A 25,611-nucleotide genomic window follows, 5' to 3' on the forward strand; every position below is an offset into this window, starting at 1 on the left:
GGGTAAGGGAGGAATGAAGGATAAAGCTAGAATGTAGGTTGGAGGCAACCTATAATGCACTTTAAGTTTGAAGTTGAGTTTGGACTTCATTTCATTTCAAAAGCCATGGAAGGTGTTTGAAAGGGAGTGACATGATAAAAAGAGTATCTTAGTATCTCACATCTGTAACCCCAAGCAGTTTGGGAGGCGGAGGCGGGCAGATCAGTTGAGGTCAGGAGTTTGAGATCAACCTGGCCAACATGGCGAAACCCCGTCTGTACTAAAAATACAAAAATTAGCCAGGTGTAGTGGTGAGCACCTGTGATCCCAGCTACTCGGGAGGCTGAGGCAGGAGAATCACTTGAACCCCGCAGGTGGAGGTTGCAGTGAGCCAAGATCATGCCACTGCACTCCAGCCTGGGCAACAGAGAGAGACTCCACCTCAAAAAAAAAAAATGACTTAGGAAGTTAATAGTGTCAGGAGGGCTGTGGAAAGGACTAGAGAAAGGGAGGGGCTGTCATGAGTGTTGATGTACATTATGTCATTTCATCCTCACAATAATCCAAAGAAATAGACACTCTTAGTTTCATCCCCATTTCCAGATGGGAAAACGGAGGCTGTAGAAATTACGTGATGACCAGATTCCCACAGTGAATAATGGTGATGCCAGGATGTGATCTAAGCAGATCTGTCCCTCCAGTGCTTCCTTTGTATGCAGCAGTATCTGACAGTAGCCTGGGAGATGTCTTGGGTCAGTTGTAATAGGTTGAGTGTGATAGTCCAGTGACAGGGCCTGGATGAAGTCAGTGGTGTGAAATGGAGAGATGGGAGCAGCAGTGTGAAACATCCTTTCATAGGAACCTGATGCCAGGGCTGAGCCTGTGACCTCATAGCTTCTCTTTACTTAGTGTTTTCCATGGAAGCTTGTCCTCAGAGGTGAGAACCTTGCCAGGATCATGTGGTGTCATGGGAAACCTCACCTCCAAACCTCTTAAGCTTAGCCTTCTTGTTTTTCCCGGGGAAATGTATTTAAATTAATAATGTCAGTGCTGATGTTGGCTGTGCTTGGTTTGGGTTACTTTTGAGATGGTTTAAGCAAACTTACAGTTGTTCTCAAGCATCACACACTTTACTTAACTAGAGTTTGAGACAAGAAGCTTCCCCAGAGGTCTGGTGGTGATCATTTCTGCCCTTTTTCCATGAATGTCCTCCCTCATCTGCTTATTTTGATATGTTCCCTGTGTTGCTATCCTATGGGTTGATGTATCACATAATTGCTTAATTCATTTTACTTTTGTTTTATTTTATTTTTTTTAAGAAAAAGGGTGTGTATGCATTTCAACTCTGTGAAGCTTTTTGGCATTCAGTTAAAGAATGTATAATAGAGTATGCTAAATGCCATTGCGATGGTGTAGGGCAGTGTGGACCAGCCCAGTGACTTCTCTGCTTTATCTACTGCAGGTGATAAGAAGTACATCATGGGGCCCAAGCTTTCCACTCTCGACGCCACTGTCTTTGGACACTTGGCACAGGCAATGTGGACCTTACCAGGGACAAGACCTGAGCGGCTGATCAAAGGCAAGCCCTACACACCTCTTCAGGTTTTGGGGCTTCCTGGGGGTGGGTGGGCAGTGGGGTAGCAGAGTGGAGAATTCTAGGCCAATGCTTTGATCTTGGCTGTGCTTTAATGGAGACACCAGGCTGTGGTGTACAGGCTAGGGTTGGTTCTCTGTACTCAGGACACTTTGGCATGGAAGAGAGACTGTGCTTCCCACTTGCTGTCTTGCCTAGACTATGTACTTAGCAATGTTGACATAGATCTGCCATGTTTTTTTTTTTTTTTTTTTCCTCTCTTCTCTCTGCTGTCCACAGAGAGCATTGTGTTATCAGTTCAGTGTGCCCCCTGCCTTGTTGATAGGCGCAGCTGCCTTCTACTAGCAAGGGCAAAGGGTCTGTAATCCCAGCACTTTGGGAGGCTGAGGCAGGTGGATCATGAGGTCAGGAGATTGAGACCATTCTGGCCAACATGGTGAAACCCTGTCTCTGCTAAAATACAAAAGATTAGCTGGGCGTGGTGGTGCACACCTGTAGTCCCAGTTACTCAGGAGGCCGAGGCAGGGGAATTGCTTGAACCCAGGAGGCGGAGGTTGCAGTGGTCGGAGATCGTACCACTGCTCTCCAGCCTGGCAACAGAGCCAGACCCCATCTCCAAAAAAAAAATATTGTCCAGGTGCACTGGCTCATGCCTGTAGATCTGCCATGTTTTTATGCTAACACTTTTATTCTACCTGCTTACATAGTGGACCTAAGATTTTTGCTGAAGTAGGGCTTGAATTCCACGTAGTGCCCTTGGTTTGCTGGTCTTCATTAATTTCCTTTGGGCAATGGGGGCTCCCCACTTTGTGGTGTATTTTGCCTTACTGTAGGTTAATGTAAGTGTTCTGAGCATGTTTAAAGCAGGCTAAACTAATGTATGATGTTTGGCAGGTTAGGGGTATTAAATGCATTTTGGACTTTATGTATATATATATATATAAACATATGTACATATATATTTTTTAATGGGGTCTTGCTCTGTTGCTTGGGCTAGAGTGAAGTGGCATGATTATAGCTTACTGTAACCTAAAACTCCTAGGCTCAAGTAATCCTCCTATCTCAGCCTACTGAGTAGCTGGGACTTCATGAGTGAGCCACCATATCCAGCTAATTAAAAAAATTTTTTTTAATAAATGAGATCTTCCTGTATTGCCCAGGCTGGTCTTGGCATCCTGGCCTCAAGTGATCTGTCTGCTTCAGCCTCCCAAGTAGCTGAGATTACAAGTATGAACCACTGTGCCCAGTTGACTTATGATAGTTTTAGCTTTTGATGGGCTTATAGGGATGTAGTCCTATTTAAGTCAAGGAGCATCTGTATGTGGTAGCTAGGGCCTCTGGGAGAGGCTTCCCCTGCATAGTTGGGTAGGAACTGTTTGAAGGAGTACCCAAGCAAATGCCTGGGGCCTAGGGATGTGGGGATCAAAGTTCAATATTTAGGTTTGGGGAAGGATATTGACAAGAATTAATCAAAATGTTTATGCCCAACTGAGCAGGCTGGGTATGTAGGCAGGAGACCACTAGAATAGCACATAGAATGCTCTTAATAAATGTTGAATGGATAACTGGATGGGTGAATGGATGGATGGATGGATGGATGGATGGATGGATAAATGGATGGACAGATGGATGGGTGAATGGATGGCTTGATGGATAGTTGGATAGATGGAACCAAGCAAGGCAGAATCATACAGGAAACTGAGGCAAGCAAGCAGTCATATATGGTGGTCATGGTAGATGGGTGGGGAGGTAGTGGAGCCTGCAGCTCTGTGTGTCTGTGTGTGTATATATGCATGTGTGTCAATTCATGTGCATGCCCAGGAGGTTGAACTAGGCTGAAGCCAGCAGCACTCACTCTCCAGATCCTCTTGTTGGTGCGTATGGGGCTCCAGATACCTTGTCAGGCTTGGTTGGAATGGGTCAGGCATTGATCGAAGGTCTTCTGGAAGTTCAGCTGAGTGGGACTAGGGATTGTATGGACTGTCATTTAATTTCCTAAGTGGTCATTATGAGGATGTTCCTTGTTTTGCAATACATTGGTATTTCTCTAAATTAAATATGTTATCACATTGGTGAGGTTTGTGGCATTTAAAATATTAGTTTCCCTTTATTTTAATCATATTTTTCCATAGTGGGCTAAACGATATTGATTCCTTGTAGTTAATTTAGGGCTGTGTTTTATGTCCATTCTCTATTCCTCTATTTCCCCCCATTCTCCCACCATACCATCCTTACAGACCCCCATGTACACACCCACCCACATCTACTCAAATGCTCTGTAAACCCCCCACACACACTCACTTGTACAGATATGCCTATACTTCTACCCAACCACATCCCTGAATACACAACTATGCACACACACACACACACACACACACACACACTATTGTGGTCATCTGTTATTTAGTCTGAAGTATTTAGGGACCCATTATCAGTAGAACTCACAGACTGTATAGAATTCCTTTTTTCAGAAAGGATGCATTTTTTTGTTTATGATTTGGCCATTTTCTCTATTACTTCCTGAAAGGACTTGAGGCATTTAGTGTCTTTTTTTTAAAGAAATGATCAGCCTTTTTCGAGGATTGATTTTGGGCCTCATGCACATCTGGGGAATCTGACACCATCGTCTGAAGGGGCTTTTGGCACATAGTTGCATGTACTTTGATTCTTAAAGTAGCTTCCAGCTTTCCCTGACTACTGGTGTAGCATGAATTATTAACGTCCACAGGGATCTCTAAATCCCATTTTTGGCATTAGCTTCCATACCCCTTCTAAATCTTTGGATTGGAGTTGATAACGTGCAGCCAAACTACTACTGCTGTAATTTGCTCTCGACCTCTTTCCCTGCCTTTGCTGTCTCTGTAATAGAGACCTTCTCAAGAGGCAGCATGAGAAGGGTTAAGTAGAAACAACAAGGAGCCTGGAGATTTTAGAGCTGGCTGAAACCCAGGGTTGTGAATGGCTTGGATTCAGGCAGTTTTCTGCCTTAGCGTTGGAATGGCAGAAGCACCACTAGGCCTTGCCTTATTGTGAGTGTGTTTGGATGAATATTAGTTTTTTGGTCCAATGTATTATTTACAAAGCCACACAGCTACTTTTGGAACCATGTAGAATAGTGTGAAATTTTCCTTCATTTAGATGAGCAGGAGGACAAGCTTTTTTTTTTTTTTGAGATGGAGTCTTGCTCTGTCGCCCCAGGCTGGAGTGCAGTGGCGTGATCTTACCTCACTGCAACCTCCGCCTCCTGGTTCAAGCGATTCTCCTGCCTCAGCCCCCTGAGTAGCTGGGATTACAGCAGTGTGCCACCATGGCTGGCTAATTTTTGTATTTTTGGTAGAGATGGGGTTTCACCATGTTGGTCAGGCTGGTGTAGAACTCCAAGGACAGGCTTTGAATATACTTATGTATGCATATATCTATCTGGATAGAGATGTAAATATGAATAATAATTTGCTTACTGGAGAAAATTTAGAAAATATAGAAAAGTTTTAAAAGAATAAAAAATAACTTGTGACACCATCTTTCACAGAGAATGATTTCTGATATTGTGGTATGTAGCAGATCTTTTATCAAATATAAGTATATATATATATATATATATATATTTTTTTTTTTTTTTTTAGATTGGGACCATAATGTTGATACAATTATAACCTAAAGTTTTAAAATTAACTGTGTATTTTGGTCATTTCCCTTGTCATGAAATACTCTTCAAAATGGTATTTTTAGTAGTTGCATAATATCCTATCCTATGGCTACATGGTAATTTATGTGACTAATCTATTTCTGGACTTCTTGTGGGTTGTTTTAAATAACTTTTACTAATATTCTATAATGAACATTGTTATAAATATATACTCTTGCTCATCTCTGGTTATTTCCTTAGGCTAAATTTCTTGTTCGGTAATTACTCTCTCAAAGGGCATAAGCTCTTGGTCTCCATGGCTAAATTGCTTTCTAGTAAGATTACACAATTTATATTCTCATGAGAAAACTCTGAAAGTACTTCCAATTTTTGTCCATTAGGATTGAATATAATTTATTTTGAATTTTTTGCCATTTTGATACCAAAAAAAACTCAGTTTTATGATTAGCAACATTCTTAATATGGAGTCAGATTTGATATTTTAATCAGGGCTCTTAGAGAATTGCATGTGGATTGAGACACTCCTTAAAACAGATGTGGAGAGCTTAAGAAAGCTGAGAAAAGTGAAACTGAAACTGAAGCCACGATGGGTCAAGAGCTCTGCAGCCTGTCTGCCTGTGTCCTCCAGAGTCCTATCAAAACCACAGACCTTAATGCGATTTTCTGAATTAGGAGGAGCACAACCTTCTGTGCTCTAGGAAAAACCTCATTCAGCAATTTTTACCAGCAGTTATTTATTGTATTTAAATGTCTTTTTTACTCATTACTTGATAGATTAAAAAGTAGAAAAAATGCTGCCTCTTCTTGACCAGCATGTAAATGTTTCCTCACTCCTGTACTCTTACTGTTCTCCATCTGGAGGGAAGTGTTCAGGAAGAGGTTGTCGTGAGGGGATTTGGGTTTCAGGGAAGGGCTGGATCAAGTTACCTTGGCTGGTCTTTGTATTTGGAGATCTGTGAGTTAATATTTTTTAGCTTCGAGGAGACCAGGCAAAGGGGATATTTTCACTAGAGTATTCAAGTAATTTGGGAACTTTTCTGAAGAGGATATATGCTCAGCGTCCTCTTTGCATGCATGACAGATGCTAAAAGGAGCAAACAAGAGTATAGTCAGCGCCTGATCTGGAACAGGGAGGTGCTGAGTAAATACGTGTAGAGCAAATGTGTATGTTTGGATGTTGGCCTGTGTTTTCCAAGTTATTTGCTGGTTCGTGACCAAGGGCTGGTGGGTGCTGCTGGGAGACATTGGCAGGCTTCTCTCTCATCTGCATTCCTGCCTTGAGTGATTGGCAGCTGGGAGAAGCTTAGTTCTGGATTCTGGGTTTGGTTGACAATGTTTTTGGCATCAAATTGTACAGAATGTTTTGATTATTAGAGAAATTAGAGGATATAGGAATATAAAACGTCACTTTTTTCAAAGAGCAGGGAGGGTATTTCCATTTGAGAAACTGTAAGAGAAAAGTTCTTTATTCTACCTGGGATTATCTTCTGGGTAGACGGGCACTTGGCTTTCTGATAAACATCCTCTCAAGTTGTCTGAGAATATCACTGTGTTTTTTTACCAATTTATTTTATTGGATTTATAGATTTGAAAAGTAATACATGATTGTTACAGTAAGTTGAGTTACAAAGGCATAGTTTAAAAAACTTATGACCTTCTCTTCATCCATGTCCAATATTATTTCTATAGAATAATCAATATTAAGGATTGAATGTAAATCCTTTTGTGCCTTTTTCATATACAGATTTACGTATGCATATGTAGGTGTTTTGGTTTGTTTTTACTTTTTTTAAACTAAACAATGGAATTATACGCATTATCCATAACTTCTTTTTTTCACTTAACAGAACATCATATCATTTTAATAACCTCACAATATTCTATAGCATAGATGCACCTTAATTTATTCAATCAATACCTATTGATGGACATTCAGGCTGTTTCCATCATTTTCTTTCTTCTTTTTTTTTAATTTTTTAAATTAAAAAGATTCATTTGGTATTCATGTACATGTATCTTTACATACCACTGCTTTCATTATAGTTGAATAGAGTATTAAAAGTGGAATACTGGGCCATGAGATATGCAAATTTAAAATTTTGATAGATAACATCAGATTGCTTTCCAAAAAATGTTATAGCAATGTATACCTCTGCCAGCCACGTAGTGCAGTGCCTGACTGTCCACATCCTCATCAGCGTTGGACGTTATCAGACTTTTTTAAACCAGTGTTACTACCTGATTGTCGACTACACTTTGAAGAAATGCAGTTTCTCTATCATTTTGCAAAGTTTATGTCTTCTGTATAGGCTTTTGTTTTTTTTAAGATAGAGTGTCACTCTTATCTCCCACGCTGGAGTGCAAAGGCAAGATCTCAGCTCACTGCAGTCTTCGCCTCCCGGGATCAAGTGATTTTCCTGCCTCAGCCTTCCAAGTAGCTGGGAATACAGGCACCTGCCACCACACCTGGCTGATTTTTGTTTTTTAGTAGAGAGGGGGTTTTGTCATGTTGGCCAGGGTGGTCTCAAACTCCTGGCCTCAGGTTATCTGCCCACCTCGGCCTTCCAGAATGCTGGGATTACAGGCATGAGCCACTGCGCCTGGCCTGTATAGGCATTTATATTAACACAGGTTTATCTCTCTCGCACGCGCACACACGCACGTGTACACACACACACACACACACACAGATACTCAACACAACCTGTTTCTGCTGCCACCTTTTTCTGTGCTTTTGTCCAATAGCATGTTAAGTCACTCAGCTGACAGAGACTTTAGGCACAGGAAGATATAGGCAAAGCCAGAAGAAGATAAAACCCAACTACAGATATCCACTTTCTGTTTCACTCTTTATCAGGTGCAGGAACTGAGGAATATGTGGGCTCCCAGCTCTTGCTCATCAAAGCAAACCCTTTCTCAACTACATGTTGGAATGTTCACCTCTTTCATGACAGCACATTGCCATTAGGGGGAGGCACCTCTCCCCTCACAAATCTTGAGACCTCAAGAATAATTACAGAAAAATATTCCATGACAGGTAGTGCACTACTACTAATTCCCAGGCCATGCTGTTAGCTCATCAGTAGAGAGTTGAGTGGAGGTGAAGGGCATGAGGACTAAGGAGGTTAATATGAATTCAACAGGTGAGTGAAGCACTTTAAGTGCCTGGCACACAGTCAGGACTATATAACGGTTTGCTATTATAATTATTAATTTTTGTTATTGCATACTGAAGTGGTATTAATGTCACATGGTTACAGAGCAGGCAACTTTTCTGGAGAAAGGTGAAGAAACAAGGCTGTAGAAAGAAAAGCTATGTAAGAAGTGACAGTCATAGAGCCAGTGGATTTTGTGAATAGATTCTGATTTTCTGTAGGAAAAGCTCGTAAAGAATGGATTTGATTGAGTCAAATAGGGCTGGCCCCAGGTACTACTGTGAAGTGACTGTATTTCATCTTTGACGTCTCTTTACCTCCCCAGTTAGACCTTTTTTTCCTCTTGCTGCTGCCTTCACATCTTTATTCAATTCTTGGTTCCCCAGGATAGGCAGCAATACCTGGAGAGGCGTTTCATGACTGTCCTCATGTCCTCATGCTGCATCTCCTCAAAAGGAGCAATGGTGTTGACTTTTCACTTTCTGGCTCCTGAGCATGTGCACAAATATCTTCTGAAAGAGAATAGACTTTTACATAGCGAGGGTTGAACTGTTGTAATCTGAGAAGACTGGAAATGGTGACCTGGAACCAGTACAAGTCTGTGGGATCCATGAAGCAGGGGGATTTACTTTGTTACGTTTTGCAGGGGATGTAAGCAAGTTTTGAAAAATTTTAATGACATGGGAAAATGTACATTAATGTTACAGGAGATAACATGTAATAATAATTGCAATAGATAAATAGAAAAATACTGAAAGAAGTTACACGAAATGGTAATTGTGATTATCTTGGATTGATGAAATCATGGGTACTTTTAATTTTCTTCTTATGTATTTGTACAGTTTCTCTATACAGACTAATTCTAATTTTCCAAAATGAGAATATGTTATTTTCCTTAACAGAAAAATGAAATAGAGTAGTGACAAAGTATAATCAACAAAACCATTAATATAGAAACAACCTAAATGACCTGTGATGGGGATTGGTAAAGACGAAATGAAGCCATATAACATACTGTGCAGTTATCATTGTGGTCAGAGTGTGAAGTTCAGAGGTTTTTATTACATGTTATTAAGTGAAAAGTAGGATAGGAAAAAGAATATATAGTAAATCCTATATAGCACATGTAAATATATGTAAATATGTACATTTCTGGAGAACATAAATGAAAATGTTATTGTGGGGAATGGGATTATTGGTAATGCTTTTAGTTTTTGCTTATCTGTTATTTCTAATTTTCAGCACTGAAGCATGGATTATTTACACATTATGTGAATGTTTATATAACTTAAAAAAATCCAAAGATATTCTTAGAGTAATAATGTCCTATAAGAGATAGTAGCAAATCATATATTTATAAGCAATGTTGCCATCTGCTGGATCAAAAGGAGAAACTCACCCTCTTTCTTTCTTTTTCATTTGGAATTAGGAAATGAAGGCCAGATATAGTGTCATATTTCAGACAAATGCCTAGACAGTAATAGTGACTTAACGCAAGAGTTTCTTTGATTCACATGGAAAAGAAGTATATAGTTCAGTGACTGAGTAGGACCTGGATACTGTGTACCGCTGTTTAATTTCATATAAAAATTTAAAAATATCTTATACTAAGTGTGTTTGCAGGCACACTTATCCATAAAGACAATTCTGAGTTATCCATTTAATGGTTTTTTTGGGCAGAAAAGTTTATATCCTAACATAACTTTTTACAACTGTTTGGCATAGTACTCAGCCCATAGTGCACTGCAAAAATTTGTGGAGTAAATGATTACTTCTGGCTGACTTAATGCAACCAGCAGTTGATATGTTTTCATGGAATATAATTTATATATGAACCAATCAAATCATTAGTTTTTTTCATATGCAAACATAAAATAATAAAATGCTTCATAAAGCCAAATGATGGTAGTTTATCTGCCGTTTTGGATAAACTACCCCACCACTTATCATCGTCAGACTCATTTCTTCATTTCATTCAGCCCACTCACTGAATTTAACTTTTCTCACTTACCGTTTTTATTATGTGCTTAAAAGCCTAAATATTTTCACAGTATCTTTATGGAAAAATAATGTTTACCTTGCCTCATTATTCCAGTTTCCCAGAAAGCCCAGTGGCTGGATGTCTTAGTTTGGGCCTCTCTCACAGAATGCTGTAAGCTAGGTTTCTGGTAAACAACAGGAATGTATTTCTCACAGTTGTGGAGTCTGGGACATCCGGGATCATAGTGGGAAGTGCAGGATTATGATGCTGACCAATTCAGGATCTGACTCTGGTGAGGGCCTGCCTGCTGGGCCTGCCTCCTGGTGAAGGCCGGCTTCCTGCACCTGGACACAGTGCTGCCTCGCTGTGTCCTCACATGGTAAAAGGGGGAAGGCAGCTCTCTCTGGCCTCTGTTATGAGGGCACTTGGCTCTCATGACCTAACCACCTCTTAAAGGCCCCACCTCCTAAGACCATCACATTGGAAGTTAGGATTTCAACATTGGAATTTTGGGGGAACACAGACCATAGAAGTGGTAGACTGCTGCCTTTGAGAACTAACCTTTGCTTTCCTTGCCACACTGCAGGTGAGCTGATCAACCTTGCCATGTACTGTGAGAGGATACGGAGGAAATTCTGGCCAGAGTGGCACCATGATGACGATAATACCATCTATGAGTCTGAGGAGAGCAGCGAAGGCAGCAAAACCCACACTCCGCTGCTGGATTTTAGCTTTTACTCAAGGACAGAGACCTTTGAAGATGAGGGAGCAGAAAACAGTTTTTCCAGAACCCCAGACACGGATTTTACCGGACACTCACTCTTTGATTCGGATGTGGACATGGATGACTATACAGACCACGAACAGTGCAAGTGATGTCCAGCCTCGCTGACCCTCTTCTTTGGGATCTGCCATTCCCTGGGTCGGTCCATTTTCCCAGGTAGCATTCCATCCGAGCTGGGAGGAGATCTTCGTGCTTGGCACAGTTTTCACATGCTAAGTGGACTATAGCAGCCTTATTTCTTTTTTGTACAAACAAAAACACAGAACCATTCAGATGACTTCATTTAAAACAAACAGGCAAAAAAAAAAAATAATAATGTCAGCATGGTTCCTGAAATCCATTTTTGTTTTCATTAGAAAACTATTAATAATACTGTGTGGTAGAGCAAGTATCAGAGCGGGTTGCCAGCTGATAGTGTTTATGATGATCCTCTTCATCCTGAGGTCTTAGTTGTGAGATGGATTCTTGAACCTCCTTCATCCACCAGGATTTGAAGTAATGAGAGATATCATCAGAAAAAGTGTAGGAGATAAATGTTTTCTGGTGGCTGCTTGTACTTTATGTGTGTATATTGTATGTTGAGACGTAAGTCAAATAAAATCCACAGATATTCAACAAACACCTACTATGTGCAAAGCACCGTGCTAGGTGCTAATCAGTATATGTTTTATTCTAAGCCCTGCCAGTGACTAGCTGTGTGATTTTGAGCAAATCTGTTATTAACTAATGTGTGCCTCATTTCTCCCACCTGCGAAGTGGGGATGACAATACTCTCCACCTACCTACCTCACAGGGGTGTTGTGGGGATTCATGTGATAACATTCTTTTGGCGCTTTAAACCTCTTGGAAGTGGTGCAACATAAACACAGCATTTTATTCTTTATTGCACTTCATGCATGTGAAGATTTGAGGGCAAAGGAATTCCATATCCAGGCAACCACCACCACAGTCACTTGCAAAAGCTGAAATGCACACAAAGGTACACTTAGGACTTTGTCATCATCCCTTTCTGTTATCTTGGTTGAATCAAAATCTTTTGCTCAAAGAACATTGGAAATGTTTTTACAAATTATCGATAGCTACAAACAGTTTTCAATTCTACTGTGTATTTGCAGAAAAGTGGTTCTTTCATTGCCTGAACTCACGCATGTTCTGTGTTGACTCCGGAGTGTTAAGTTGCCTATGTTTGATTTATTTGAGGAGAATAAATCTCAGGAACACAGCGGGTTTCATAGAGGTGAAGGGGAAAGTATTTGATTGATTTTTGTAAGCAGAGGCTTGCCAACTTGTAATGTCTTTTTGAAAACAAACCTTGCAGAGATATATTGAAAAGATGAAGTAGCAGGATGATACTTGTATCAAAGCACTCTGTTCAGTGATAGACTATATGCAGTTTTATTAATGCAACTTATCTGGTGTTTTCGGCCACTGCCCAGTGAGAGGAGAGCAATCCTGAGAACAAGTCTTAATGTTTTTCCTGTGTCTTCCCCGTTCTTTCTCTCTTTCTCTATAGTATTCTATGAAATGTTGGCTTACCCATGTTTGTGAAGGCACCATATTTCCAAAGTTTTTTTTTTTTTTTTTTTTTTTTGACTTAGGACATTTTCCAGGGAAATATGGGGCAACGATCCTGGGTGATGGTTGTGGATTTGGCCTAGGAGAGCCAGTATTAAGAATTTACAATTGCAAATGAAACTGCTTTGCTTCTGACCAACATAAGGATTGTTCATTATGGGGTTAAAGAGGCACTTCTTAAAGGCAACTTCTGAGAAATCCATGTACTTTACTTGAAAAAAAAAAAAAACACCTCTTTTTGAATATAGCTTTGCAAAATCATCTTAAAAGACTACTGTAGATTCACAAAGAGGTAAAGGGAGAAGAGTTTTTGAGACTGTTTACTTACCTCTTAAGCAATTGCATAGGGCATATGTACCTGGGAATACATGCTGAGATACCCCAAGTTAGAAATTCTTATTCCATGGGAAACTTAGTTTTTAAAATCTTATTATTAATAAGGGTTTTAATAAAACCCTTCTTATTTAAAGGGACCGTTTGATGCCTAATAAGAATGTGGTGGAGAAGATGTGAGTGGATAAGCCTGTTTTGAGGCTCCAGCGTCGTTTGGGAGGACTGTTTGCCTCCCCTGTCTCTAGCAAGTGTGTTTTAAGGCCAACTGTGGCACTTCTTTGTGATTAGGGAGAATATGAATATAATGAACATGTGGACCGTAGACCTGTATCCACAAAGCATGGGTTTTCTTTTCCCCACCACATTTCAGCTGAAAAGAAATGTATTTGAATTTTTTTCTGTAAACAATTTATTCTTACTGTACAGTACCAAGTGTGATATATTTTCTCTCAAAGGCTGATCAAGTTATGAGAATGTAGATTCATATATGTTTTTAATTTTGTATTACTTGGAATACAAGTATGTGGAGAACCAACTTTGAAAATGAAGTTGTAAAATAAGTCATTCCATCCAGGTACCTCCTGCAGGGGCGTGAATGGACATTGCTACCTGGAGTCTTGGGCACTTGCTTGACAGCTTATGACTGGGCACTCAACATTTTGTAGGTGTTAACTTAATTTCGATCCCTGGAATATATGCCCTAGCTTTACTTTCCCAAGGTGGGTTATGCAAACAAAATAACCAAGACAAAGTCACCACGGTGTGGATCTTTAACCAGAAGGCTTTGATTTCCTGTGATTCATTCTTAAGCTACCCAGATTTGAAATGTTCTCCAATTTCACGAACAGGTGCTAATTATAAGAAAAAACAATAAGAAGTTAAGGGACATTTTAGTCATCTGGCTTCTTGTTTAAATTCTGTTTCCTTTTTGCTGGGAGTTAACTTGAAGTATGTGATCTTTAATGTTAACAGATATTTTTGGTTGGACAAAAGACCCATGGGCTATTTGTTCTTTTTTACCTCTCATTGTAAAAGTAAATCAAGCTCTTGTATCCACCTCTCTTTGCCCACTTGCACCCTCCCTCATCAAGATGAATGAGCAGAATCAATATGCTTTACTATCCATCAGAACAGATATAAGGACAATATATATGAACTATATTGTCAGCATTTACCATTTTGCTGTTGCTACCTAATGAATTGTGGAAAGTGATACTACCAAGGCTGTGGGCTATTCAGAAGACTGATCTGAGACTTAGAACAACTTGGACTTAAATCACAACTGCAGTCACGTCCTCAAGTGAGCCCTGGCCATGTATACTGAGGCATTAGGGTATGTTTTTGTGAAACAGTTAGGGTTCAAGGAACAGACATACTAAGGAGTTTAGCCTCATTGGTCTTGCTTAGATTTGTTTGAGAGAAACTGTAGAGTCATCGAAATGTATAGCTGTGCCAAAAATCAGCTGTAGAAAGCACCTTATTGGCTTGGTGTCACATATATACTTATTTGAAGGGCAGAACACAAAACCTGAGGTCAGTGATGGTTCTTTCCACTACACCATCTTGCCCATGATGGTTTCTTTCTATTATACCATCTTGCCCTTGATGGTTCTTTCCATTACACCACCTTGGCTTGGTTGTCTTATAAAATGCATGTTACCTGAGAAGTCACCCTGTGTTCACAGAACCAGCACACTTCCAGACATTCTTTGCTTGGAATCCTACTTCACTTTTGTCCATGTCCAGTCAGCCTGGTCAAGGCCAATAACAGAAACCTTTCATCAGTTATCTACTCTGCGCAGGGCATTGCTAGACTCTGTGAAGAATAGCAAGATGGATTCCCAAATCACCAAGACTCCTCATACTTTCTTATGTATCTTTTAAAGAACCTATGCCCATTCCCTCACTTGCTGAATATTTATGGAGCCCCTACCCAGTGCCTGGCCCTGGGATCTATACTAGTTGTAGAGTGGCAAATACAACAGCACAGAACTCTGATTTCAGGGCATCTCCTTTTGCCTAGACCTTCTCTAGCCTCTTTTACATACTTGGCCACTTTCCTGTTCCATTCCACCTACCACCAATGGATTAATCTTTGTGAAAAGCTCTTTGGCCCTGATGGGGTGTGCATTGCCTCAGGGTGAGGGGATACTCTTAGGGTCTGGTATTCCCACTTTATTTACCTTGTCTCCATAGCTCCTCATGGGAGCCACCCAGTGCAGTCAGGCTGATCCATTTGCCATTGCCTAAACACGTCTCGTGCCCCACCTCTGTGCCTCTGCTCATGCCAGTCCTTCTCCTGAAATGTCCTATTCTCTGCTCCGCTGGCCTAAGTCATGCCCATCTCTCAAGGTCTGACTTCTCAGCTTTACATGAAGGCTTCCTAGCTGATTATAATCTCTTCCTTTGAAAATGAAGCACTCATCATTTCCTTTTTTTTTTTTTCACCACCAGCACCCCCTTTAATAAAACATGGGGGGGGGCGTTGTGTGACAGAAAGAGGGGGGTGAAATAGGACCATTTACAAACACACACAAAAAAACCTCTGTACATGTCTAGCGCCTGGCAGAGGGGACAGGCAGGGCAGCAGCGGCCCGGGAGCAGCCCTATTTGTAGAGGATATCGTAGTGTCCAGGCCGGTAGAGAAGGTAGACCTTGGGCTCGGAGCCCTCCAGGAAGATGTGCGGGTTGGTGGCGCCATCCGCGCCGCGGTCCATGTACTCCACCTGGATGGACACACTGAGGGCCTGGGCCAGCAGGATGATGTGGATGTGGTCGCTCTCCTTGCACATGGGCTCCGCCTCCTGCTGGCAGAACTCCTTGACAGTCCGCCCAACCTCGATGAAGTGCCCACTGAAGGTCACATGGGAAAGACACTCAGAGAGTGGGTCACATACCATTAAATAGTGATTTTTTTCACTTTTTGGGTGTCAGGATCTCCACTGATAATCTAATGAAAGTTCTATACCCTATTTCCAGAAAAACACATATATGCAAATATATAAAATTTTACATATAAATTCAGGAAATTTAGAGACCTTGTGAAATTATGCGTGGCTTCCTTAGGAGGTTAATGGACCCCAGTTAAAAAGTCTTGTTCTAAGTAATCTTTAAATGTTACCATTGTGTTTGTTCTTGTTTTTAACATAGCCAGAGAGAAGAAAAATTGGTACAGGCTATTCAGGCAAAAGTAATCTCTGTTATTATCCATGTTCAATGTATCTTGAGTGACAGAAAAGAAAAAAGAAGTGCTATCTTAGGTTATTAGAGAAAATACTGTTTTGGAGGTTTGGAGTTTTGAAAGAGACAGGATTTTGTTGTTGTCGTTGTCATTTATCTTTTAACCAACCCCAAAACTGACCTATCAAAATGAGTTCAGGGCCAAGTGTACTTCATTTCAGCACTGAAACCCACCGCTTCTGCATGGATAGGACAACCAGTCTGGGCTGAAGGTGGGGGAAAAAAGCTGGATTTTTCTTTACAGGAGAAAGGTCTGCACAATCAGGTTTTCCTGTATTCATTCATTCATTCATTCATTCAACAATTGTTGAGTGTATTCTCAATAAAAGGTGGGTGCCTTTTGTTGATAGGGAACAACTCAGGTTATTCTTATTTCTTTCTTTCCTTTATTTTTTTTTTTACAGAGTAAAGTTATTTTATTGTTCCTGACTATGACCCAGGATCCTTTGTTTTCCTTTATATGCAGTGCTATTTAAGTCATACTAGAACTGACAAAAGTCCATTCAATGACAAATACTTCCAAAGCTAAATGCTGGGCTCTGGGAACCCATCTTTAACAGGTCCAGGGATCAATTGCATGTGACTGTGAAGTACTTGACCTTTATTCAGTTGCTTCCAGTGGTCCGGCTATAACTTGGGAAGTTCAAAAGGATCTTCTTGGTGGGGAGGAGGGTGAAGCCTCTTGCCTGTAAGACTCTTGCTAGTGTCAGGGGTAGATGCAAACATACGTGGGATGTTTTCCTCATCTGAATTCCTTACCAGAAACTCAGATATTTGGTCCCTGTCTTTCCAAGAATATCTTAAGGATATTAAAGTTTCCTTAATCTTTGAGATTAGATTGCTGGAACCAGCAACATTAGTCTTGTCCGTTAGAGATGATTATAGAGGGTACTGAAGCATAGATTTAAAAAAAGGGACTCAGTTGTTTTGGAGCTGACGGGGTGACCTCCTCAAACATTCTGCTTTCGCCGATGTAGGGAACTTGTCCCCAGACTTAGGCCCTCTAAAAATCCTGCTGCTGGCCGGACCATGACAAACTACGATGCTCAAATTTCATGAGGATGATTGCCTTAGTTGTCAAATTGGTAGACAAATAAAGGGGACCATTGCAATAATAAAATGAATAACCTATAGATATGGTCTAGCAGCACCAAACTGACCATTTCAGTGGGAAAACAAGTCATCTGAAGTAAAAGATGGATACAGTACTTTGGTTTTCTGTACACAACTAATTTTAGCAATGAACTTAATGGCCATCATGCATTTTTGAAACAATCCACTAACTGTAAAGCAATATATATATGTATCATAATCAATTAACTTTTTATAAGTTATGTTACTAAATGTGACTAATTCACCTCCCCCCCTCCCCCCGACTGGCATGCATTTATTTTTGTTTTTATTTGTGGCTCTGGAATAGAGTAACTTTTATTTATTAATAATGCTTAAGCTTTTTTCCTTTTTTAGTACCTTTTTGTTTTTAATTACCCCATGAATTCTAAAAAAATAAGATCCAACTTCTGAATTACCGTGTTATTTAATGGTGGCTAAACAGACAGCAGAGGGAATATAATTGTTCAGTGAGGGCTAAAAAAGAGGAATGATTTGAATGTTTACTATCTTCTTCCTCTTTAAAAAATAGTTGATGACTTTCCCCTTTCATACTTCAGAATCTTTAATATTTGCTTCTCTTCTATAAGAGTTTATATTTGACTTATTAAAATATAAACCATGTCCAAATGATTGCATTTTTACCTTTAAAAATTATATCTGGGATTTGTTTTTTGCAGAAATAAGGCTAAAGACTTCTGCTTCAGTAGAGGTGACATGTTTGTGTTATTGCTGTCAAAATGATTTTATTGCCGGTAATAAGCCTCGTGGGATCAGAACATGCTTATTGTAAACACATGTTTTTTCCCAGTGATCTACATCATGCCGATGTTCGACAGCTCAAATGCTGATGAGGGTGATGGTTTCTCCATGGTGATGGTTGGAAAAATGAGGGTCTGAGTCCTCCATTTGGGGTATTAGAATTTAACTGAGTAGGAGGAGAGAAGAAACAGTAACAAATGTCAGAGTTGCAAGCAACTATGTGGTATGGTTGTGGTAGAGATGTATCAGGCAATTGAAAGTTTTCTAGGTGGTGGCATCTTGCTAAAATAATAAGCACAGGTTTATAAATAAAAAACAAATGCAATCTATGTAGGGAAGAATTGTCTGTGAATATACAAGTGGCCAGTCCAGGAAATGTTGAAGTAACATTTGTCTTTCTTAATTTCTATGCTTGTGTCCCCCATTCCCCTTCTGAAGCCAGGCCTGAGACTTTAGATAGCAGCTTAGGGGGTCTGGCCCTGATACGTTTACTCTTTTAATTTTAGAATTTCCTTCTGGTCTCTCAAAAGTGCGGCATATTATCTTCTGTTTTATAAATATAAAATGTACACAGTAATTTACATTTTGTTTTAGAGAAGCCCTTTAAATGTTTGGAGACAGCCCAGATCATCCCTATTTAGGCAGTGGTCTCCAAAACTTTGTGCTTATTCACCCATCAGTAAAACTTTCTGAGCATGCCCCTCCATGTATTTTTTTATGATATATATATATGTATATATGTATACACTGCTGTATATGTATATACTGTTGTACTGATGTAAACATTAAAAACCATAGCAAACATAGAAATTTTAAAAGTATATTTTCTGGTCCACAATGGATTTTAGAGAATGGGACAAGGGGTCTTTAGGGGTTAGCACCCAGATGGCTGTAATTGATTAGAAAATGTGTATATACTATTTGTGGCAAAGCACATATAAAATAGGCTTGGACACATGATTTTAAGTCAAGGTATGTAATTATTTTTACCTAAAATAGGCATTTTTGGTTGGGGAAGAGAAAGATGAACAATTCAGTGTCAACTTTAAGATTGCTCTTTTAAATTCTGCTTTTGGGACCACTTGATCTAGAATGTCTTGAAAATTCCAGAAAGATTTAACAACACACTGACTTAAGCAAAACAAGGAAAGAAAGTAGGGGTGGGGTGGTACCCAAATAATGCAAATACGGGATGTGTTGTCTGAGAATTTCAGCATCAATCTGAAAAACATGTTTTGATAATGCCTGGTAATTCAATTCATCATCTCACTGATTACATGTCTTTTTTTCTATTTGTTTATAATCTTGTGTCTTCAAATGTGGAAGATGTACAGACTTATTTTCAGATATCTGAGATAGGAAGGGCCAATGTTGGCATAATTTGAACTCGCATTTCAGCTGCTTGGGGGCCGATGGGTGGACACCACCTGGAAACACCTGCACCATCTGTTTTGCAAACACAATGATTAGCATCTTGCTGAATGATGACCCCAGTATGAAGGTGGCATTTCAGTGTTTATTTCTGGACCTATGAGTTACTTTAGCAGACTTATTAGTAGTTTATGAAGCCATATTTAAAACTTGTACACTTGATTGTAAGATAGATTTGAATTGTGCACTATGTTGATTACTGTACATAAATGTGGAAAATCTGTATATTTGGTCTTAATGCTTTATGTATTTGATGTGTAAATGATAACTAATGGATATGAAATAGTTTTCTGTGAATGTCTTTTTTCCAATTTACTTCTCTTTTGCAAATTTGAATGTTTAAACTTCAGGCTTATGGGGAAAATCTGAAATGTTTACATCTAATATACTGTTAAGTGGTGGCCTCTTAGATGAATGGGAGAATATTTTAGTTGTAAGGCTCTTGTATAATTAAAACAGAGGTAATGAATTTTTTAGGCATATAACTTTCTGATAGAATTTCAAATGAGTGGCTTTCAAGAAGAAAAACAGATCTCTGGAATATGCTGTCCCATCCTCTCCTGCTTTTATTTCATGCCCAGTGTGCCTCAGAGTGTTACGAAGTGTGAGAACCACTGGTAGAGAGAAGAAAAGGAGGAGAGGGAGAGCTGGAGCACATGTTAAGACCTTTACTATGGCTGGGCCTTATAATAGACCAATTTCTCCTTGCATAAATACCGTCTCAATTAGTTTTCATGCCTCTTCAATAAAGTAATTATGGTGAAGAGTTTACAGATGAAGAAAGAGGTTTGGGGTGATAAAATGGCATACAGTAATATGGCCATGCTATGCTCAAGTCATTGGGGTCAGAGATTCACAGCAAGATTTTGGAAATTCAAATCTTACTACGTAGTGATTCACACATGTATATGGTAATGAACCTTAAAGGATAGCTAGGCCTATAGGCATGTCAAGATCTACAGAGACATGCAGATGTTTCAAATTCTATCTTAGAATTTGACCAACTGTTTGGTCAAATAATACTGTTACTCAAATATTAGCTTTTTACCATTTAAAGCAAATTACAATCAGGTAACACTCAAAATTCTAACTCTCCCTTCTCAACATGAGAATATCTGTTAAGTAGCAAATGAGAGAACCCCCTAATCCCACATTTCAGTGATAATACAGATTGAGTATCTCTTTTCTGAGTGCTTGGGACCAGAAGTGTTTTGGATTTGGGTTTTTCTCAGATTTTGAAATATTTGCATCATACCAGTTGAGTATCCCGAAATCAAAATTGGAAATCTGAAATGATCCAATGTCCATTTCATTTGAGTGTAATGTTGGTGCTCAAAAAATTTTGGATTTTGGAGCATTTCAGATTTTGGATTTTTGGATTTGGGATGTTCAACCTGTAGTTTGGTTTTTATCTTTTTAGACTCCATTTCTCTCGACTTTTAATTTCTAACTATTTAGCCCTGTTTATTAACATAGACAGTCCTCAGAAATGCTTTGAAATAGATCTTCATCTACTTCAATGTCAGTTGGCTCTAGACCCTTGTAGAACTTGTATGAGTTCCTGGCCTTCCCGTCTGTCCTGTTAGGGAAGCTTTGCTGCCCTGGCTTTCAGGACTCCTCAGAGGGAAGGGGGTCATTTGTTTTTCCAGTGTGCTGGTCTCTCAGAAGCGTTAAAATACATGTTTTGCTGGCATTTGTACTGTTTCTTGACTCAATTTTTCATATTTCAGTTCTTTCCTTTTAGAGGAGAGGAGGAACAGCTGGTCTCCCTGCCCTCCCAGATGCTGCCTGATTTGTTTCTAGATGACGTCACTGGCAGGCACTCATTAGATCCTTCACAGCTGGGCTGGTTCCCATTAGCAACAGACTTTCTTCTAAAAACTATCAAGGTCAGAGTAGCTTATCCTTTGGATAAAAGCGGATTTTCAAAAAAATAAAAAGGAAAGAGAACCAGCTTCCTTCCTTATGGAGTTAGTGTGTTGCTGCCCTGTGTGCCTAAGACATCTATTTTAGTGCCAGTGTTCTTGTTATGAAGACTTAGGGGGTCGTCTCCAGTGCAGGGCCTGTTAGGATTGGAGGGTTACAACCACCTACTGCAGGGTGTGTTCGGCCTCGGCAAACACTGGGTAACCCAGGCTCAACATCGTATCAAGGTAAACCTGGATGAAAACAAACATGAAAGGCAGCCCGGGAAGGGCGAGGGTTGAGGGAGGGTCTGTGTGAGGGAGATGCAGGCCCAGGCCCCTTCTCCACTCTACCGATTTACAGGCATTGATTGTATGGGGGCCTGGCTGCCTCCTTCTCCACCATCACAGGCCTCCTCCCAACTTTAGCTGGGGGATTTAACGGAAGATGGCGGAAATCCTATATGACTGTCAAACAGTCAAAAGTCAAATAGTCCAGATTCACTGGTGGCACAGCTTGGGAACTGGGGTAATTGAGGAGGAAGTACACAGGGTCAGACTCTACACAAGTCTTCTCTTTGGGAGTAAGGAGGGTATTTGAGCAGGAGACTAACACAATGAAAGAATATTTAAATAAGGCTCATCTGAGGACAGCCTGAATACAGTCAGAGAAGAGGCCATGGTAGAGCAATGAGACCTGCTGATTCCCAGGGCTCAGAGTGAAGCTAGACGCGTGCAAAGGGGAGTGGGTGGTGGAGACCGGGAGTGGGAGTGAGCAGCTGCGTGCACAAGGAAACGCTGAGGCTCCTGGGATGTGAGGAGCAGCAGGTGGAAAGAGATGATGAACGTGAAGGTAATGCTGAGGCTCCTACCCCTTGAGATGGGGGAATGTAGTGATGCTGCTGTCAGATAGGGGAAATGTGGAGGAAGGGGAATGGGTTTGCAGGGCAAGTGGAGTCTGGTTTTAGTCACGCTGAATTTGAGGATCCATTAGCAAATACAGGACTGGAACTTGTGATGGGATAATGTGAAGCCTCTGAAGAGCTAGTTGAAGCAAATAAGCTGAAGAACGAGAGACAGAATAAAAATTACTAGCACCTTATATTTGTATTATGTTTAATTGTCTTTAAGATATTGTCAGTAACTCCTGGAGCATGTCACTATTATCTTCTTATATAAAATTAGGGGGCCTGCAGGGTGATCTTCAAGAGACCTTCTAGCTCAGACCTCCTTCCATCCTCCCCTTCCTTCCTACCTCATGCTTTGCTGATTCTCATATCAATGAAAACAGCTTATTGACCAACTAAAAATAGCTGACATTTACCTATCACTTACCATGTGCCAAACACTGTGTTCTTTGCAACTTACATATATTAACTCATTGAATTCTCAGAACAATAAAATAGGTGCTACCATTTTCACCATTGTCATTGTCACCATGATCACCATCATGTGGCTCCATCATCACCACCACCACCATTACCAATGTCACCATCGCCAGCACCACCACCACAACCACCACCATCATCTCCATCACCATCACCATCACCATCACCATCACCATCACTGTCATCTCCGCCGATTAGAAAACTGAGGCAAAGTTAGGTTACATAACTCGCTGGAGCTCTCATACCAAGTGAACAGCAGGGCCAGAGTTTGAAAGCAATGAGTCTAGGTTTATTAATGTAGCTTTCACACTAGCTCGACACCACTCTATCTCTTCTGCTATCGGATCACACAGCCTCCTGGGTAGAAGGCTGTAAAGACTGGGAGTTGCTTGTGTTGAACTAGGAGTGATTTAACTTCATCAACTTCTGTTAAATCACCCTCACTTAGTAATGCAGGGTTTGCCTTCTTACAGAACACATACAGATCTGTATCATCATGCCCTTGATCTATGTTCAGACACTCCTTGATTCTCTATTAGGGGGCCTGTCTGATTTGTGAATTATATGTGGTCAGTTCACTTTTATTATTATTATTATTATTATTTTGAGATGGAGTCTCACTCTGTCACCTAAGCTGGAGTGCAATGGCCCTATCTTGGCTCACAGCAACTTCTACCTCCTCGGTTCAAGCAATTCTCCTGTCTCAGCCGCCCAAGTAGCTGGAATTACTGGTGTGCGCCACCATGCCCAGCTAATTTTTGTATTTTTAGTAGAGACGGGGTTTTGCCATGTTGACCAGGCTGGTCTCAAACTCTTGACTTTAGGAGATCTGCCTGCCTCAGCCTCCCAAAGTGCTGGGATTACAGGTGTGAGCCACTGTGCCCAGCCAGTTCACCTTAATTCTGATGGTTATAACCATTGGTTCCACACAATTCACCCACCCTGAGTTCTTAGACAGGGGCCCTGGGGATATTACTGAAAAAATAAAGGAGAAAACACCCTTAAATGACAGGATTCTTAGGGCTTCAACTGCCACTGCCTGGAGGAGCTCACCTTACATATTGCTTTCCACCATCTGCAAGCAGATGATACACACTTCTACATCTCCCAGCTTCCCATCTCCAGACCCACATATAAACACATCTATGGACACTGCCTCTCATGTCCCAACATATTCAGAAGTGAACTTATAATCACTTTCCCCTGGTCTGTTGTTTCCTGATGTTTCTAATCCACCCAATGTCTGAGCAAAACTCTTGGAGTCATCTAAAGGGCTCCTACCTTCCCCTTGAAAATTTCGAGTTACCTAATCCTCTAGATTCTGCTTTTCGAAAATAGTTTTTTAATTTAATTTAATTTAATTTTATTTTAGAATCAGGGTACATGTGCAGGTTTGTTATATAGGTAAATTGTATGTCACAGGGGTTTTGTGTACAGATTGTGTCATCACCCAGGTAATAAGTATGGTACTTGATAGGTTGTTTTTCGATCCTCACCCTCAAAACCTCCACCCTCAAGTAAACCGTGGTGTCTGTTGTTTCCTTCTTTGTGTCCGTAAGTACTCAGTGCTTTGCGTCCACTTATAAGTGAGAACATGCAGTATTTTGTTTTCTGTTTCTGTGTTAGTTCACTTAGGATAATGGCTATCTTCCATCCATGTTGCTGCAAAGGACATGATCTTGTTCTTTTTTGAAGACAGTTTTAATTCCTCTCCTCCTCAGCTCAACCTGAATTTTTGGAGCTGCTATTTCTTTTCATTTTTTTTTTGAGACAGAGTCTTGATCTGTCATCCCAGGCTGGAGTGCAGTGGCGTGGTCTTAGCTTACTGCAACTTTTGCCTCCCAGGTTCAAGCAATTCTCATGCCTCAGCCTCCCAAGTAGCTGGGATTACAGTCATGTACTACCACTCTCTGCTAATTTTTTGTATTTTTGGTATAGATGGGGTTTCACCATGTTAATCAGGCTGGTCTTCAACTCCTGATCTAAAGTGATCCGCCTGCCTTGGCCTCCCAAAGTGCTGGGATTATAGGCATGAGCCACTCCGCCCGGCCAGGAGCTGCTGTTTCTTATCTGGGTTCTCTCCTGTTATCTACCTTGCTGCCAAGCTATTCAAAAAGCAAAAACCTGTTCATACTGCTTCTGCAGGTTTCAAGATAAAGTTCAGATATACAATAATCTTCATTTCCTGGAACCTGCCTCTTTTACTGGTCACAGTATCTACTATTGCCCTTTCTACACTCACACACCAAACTGCAGAGCTACCAAACTATGCAAGGTTTTTGGTCACTTTGTTTCACATGGCAATCCACCACCAAGGGACAGATACTGTTTAAAAAAAAAAAAAATTGACATTGCTGTGGTTTGTCTGTATGTGTTCCTCCAAAATTCATATGTTGAAAGCTAATCTCCAATGCAATAGTATTGAGGTGGAACTTTTAGGAAGGCAGCACACTCATGAATGTCCTATAAAAGATGGTCTAGTGAGATCCAAAATCCCTCTTGTGCCCATTTGCTATGGAAGGGTGTCATTTTGACAGCAGAGTCAGCCTTCACCAGACAGTTTCTCACAGTTCTGGAAGCTGGGAAGTCTAAGCCTAAGATATCAGCAATTTCTATTCTATAATAAATTATCCAGTCTGTGGTATTTTGTAACAGCAGCCTGAACAGACTGAGACAGACATCTTTGTCTCTTTCCTTTACATACGTAACAAATAGTTGATTGTGGT

The 25,611-nt window shown here is 40.4% G+C and overlaps 1 protein-coding gene across 5 annotated transcripts in view; it reads left to right on the top strand.

The window, feature by feature from the left end:
• FAXC (failed axon connections homolog, metaxin like GST domain containing) overlaps window positions 1-19,890 on the top strand; it is a 77,284-nt gene extending 57,394 nt beyond the window's left edge. For 4 of the 5 annotated variants that reach the window (XM_032275206.1, XM_032275209.1, XM_032275207.1 and 1 more), the window contains 2 exons: window positions 1,442-1,558; window positions 10,945-13,760. In XM_032275206.1, coding sequence (XP_032131097.1) covers window positions 1,442-1,558; window positions 10,945-11,234 — 407 coding nt within the window. In that variant the 3' untranslated portion in view covers window positions 11,235-13,760. Of the gene's footprint in view, window positions 1-1,441; window positions 1,559-10,944; window positions 13,770-18,080 lie in introns of those variants that run through there. The other variant, XR_004267936.1, reaches the window with a different exon arrangement.
• The last annotated feature ends 5,721 nt before the right edge of the window (window positions 19,891-25,611 follow it).

This window comes from Sapajus apella, unplaced genomic scaffold, assembly GCF_009761245.1.
Source record: "Sapajus apella isolate SASKATOON/1434 unplaced genomic scaffold, GSC_monkey_1.0 scaffold6, whole genome shotgun sequence".
In the NCBI taxonomy this organism is placed as follows: Eukaryota; Metazoa; Chordata; class Mammalia; order Primates; family Cebidae; genus Sapajus; species Sapajus apella.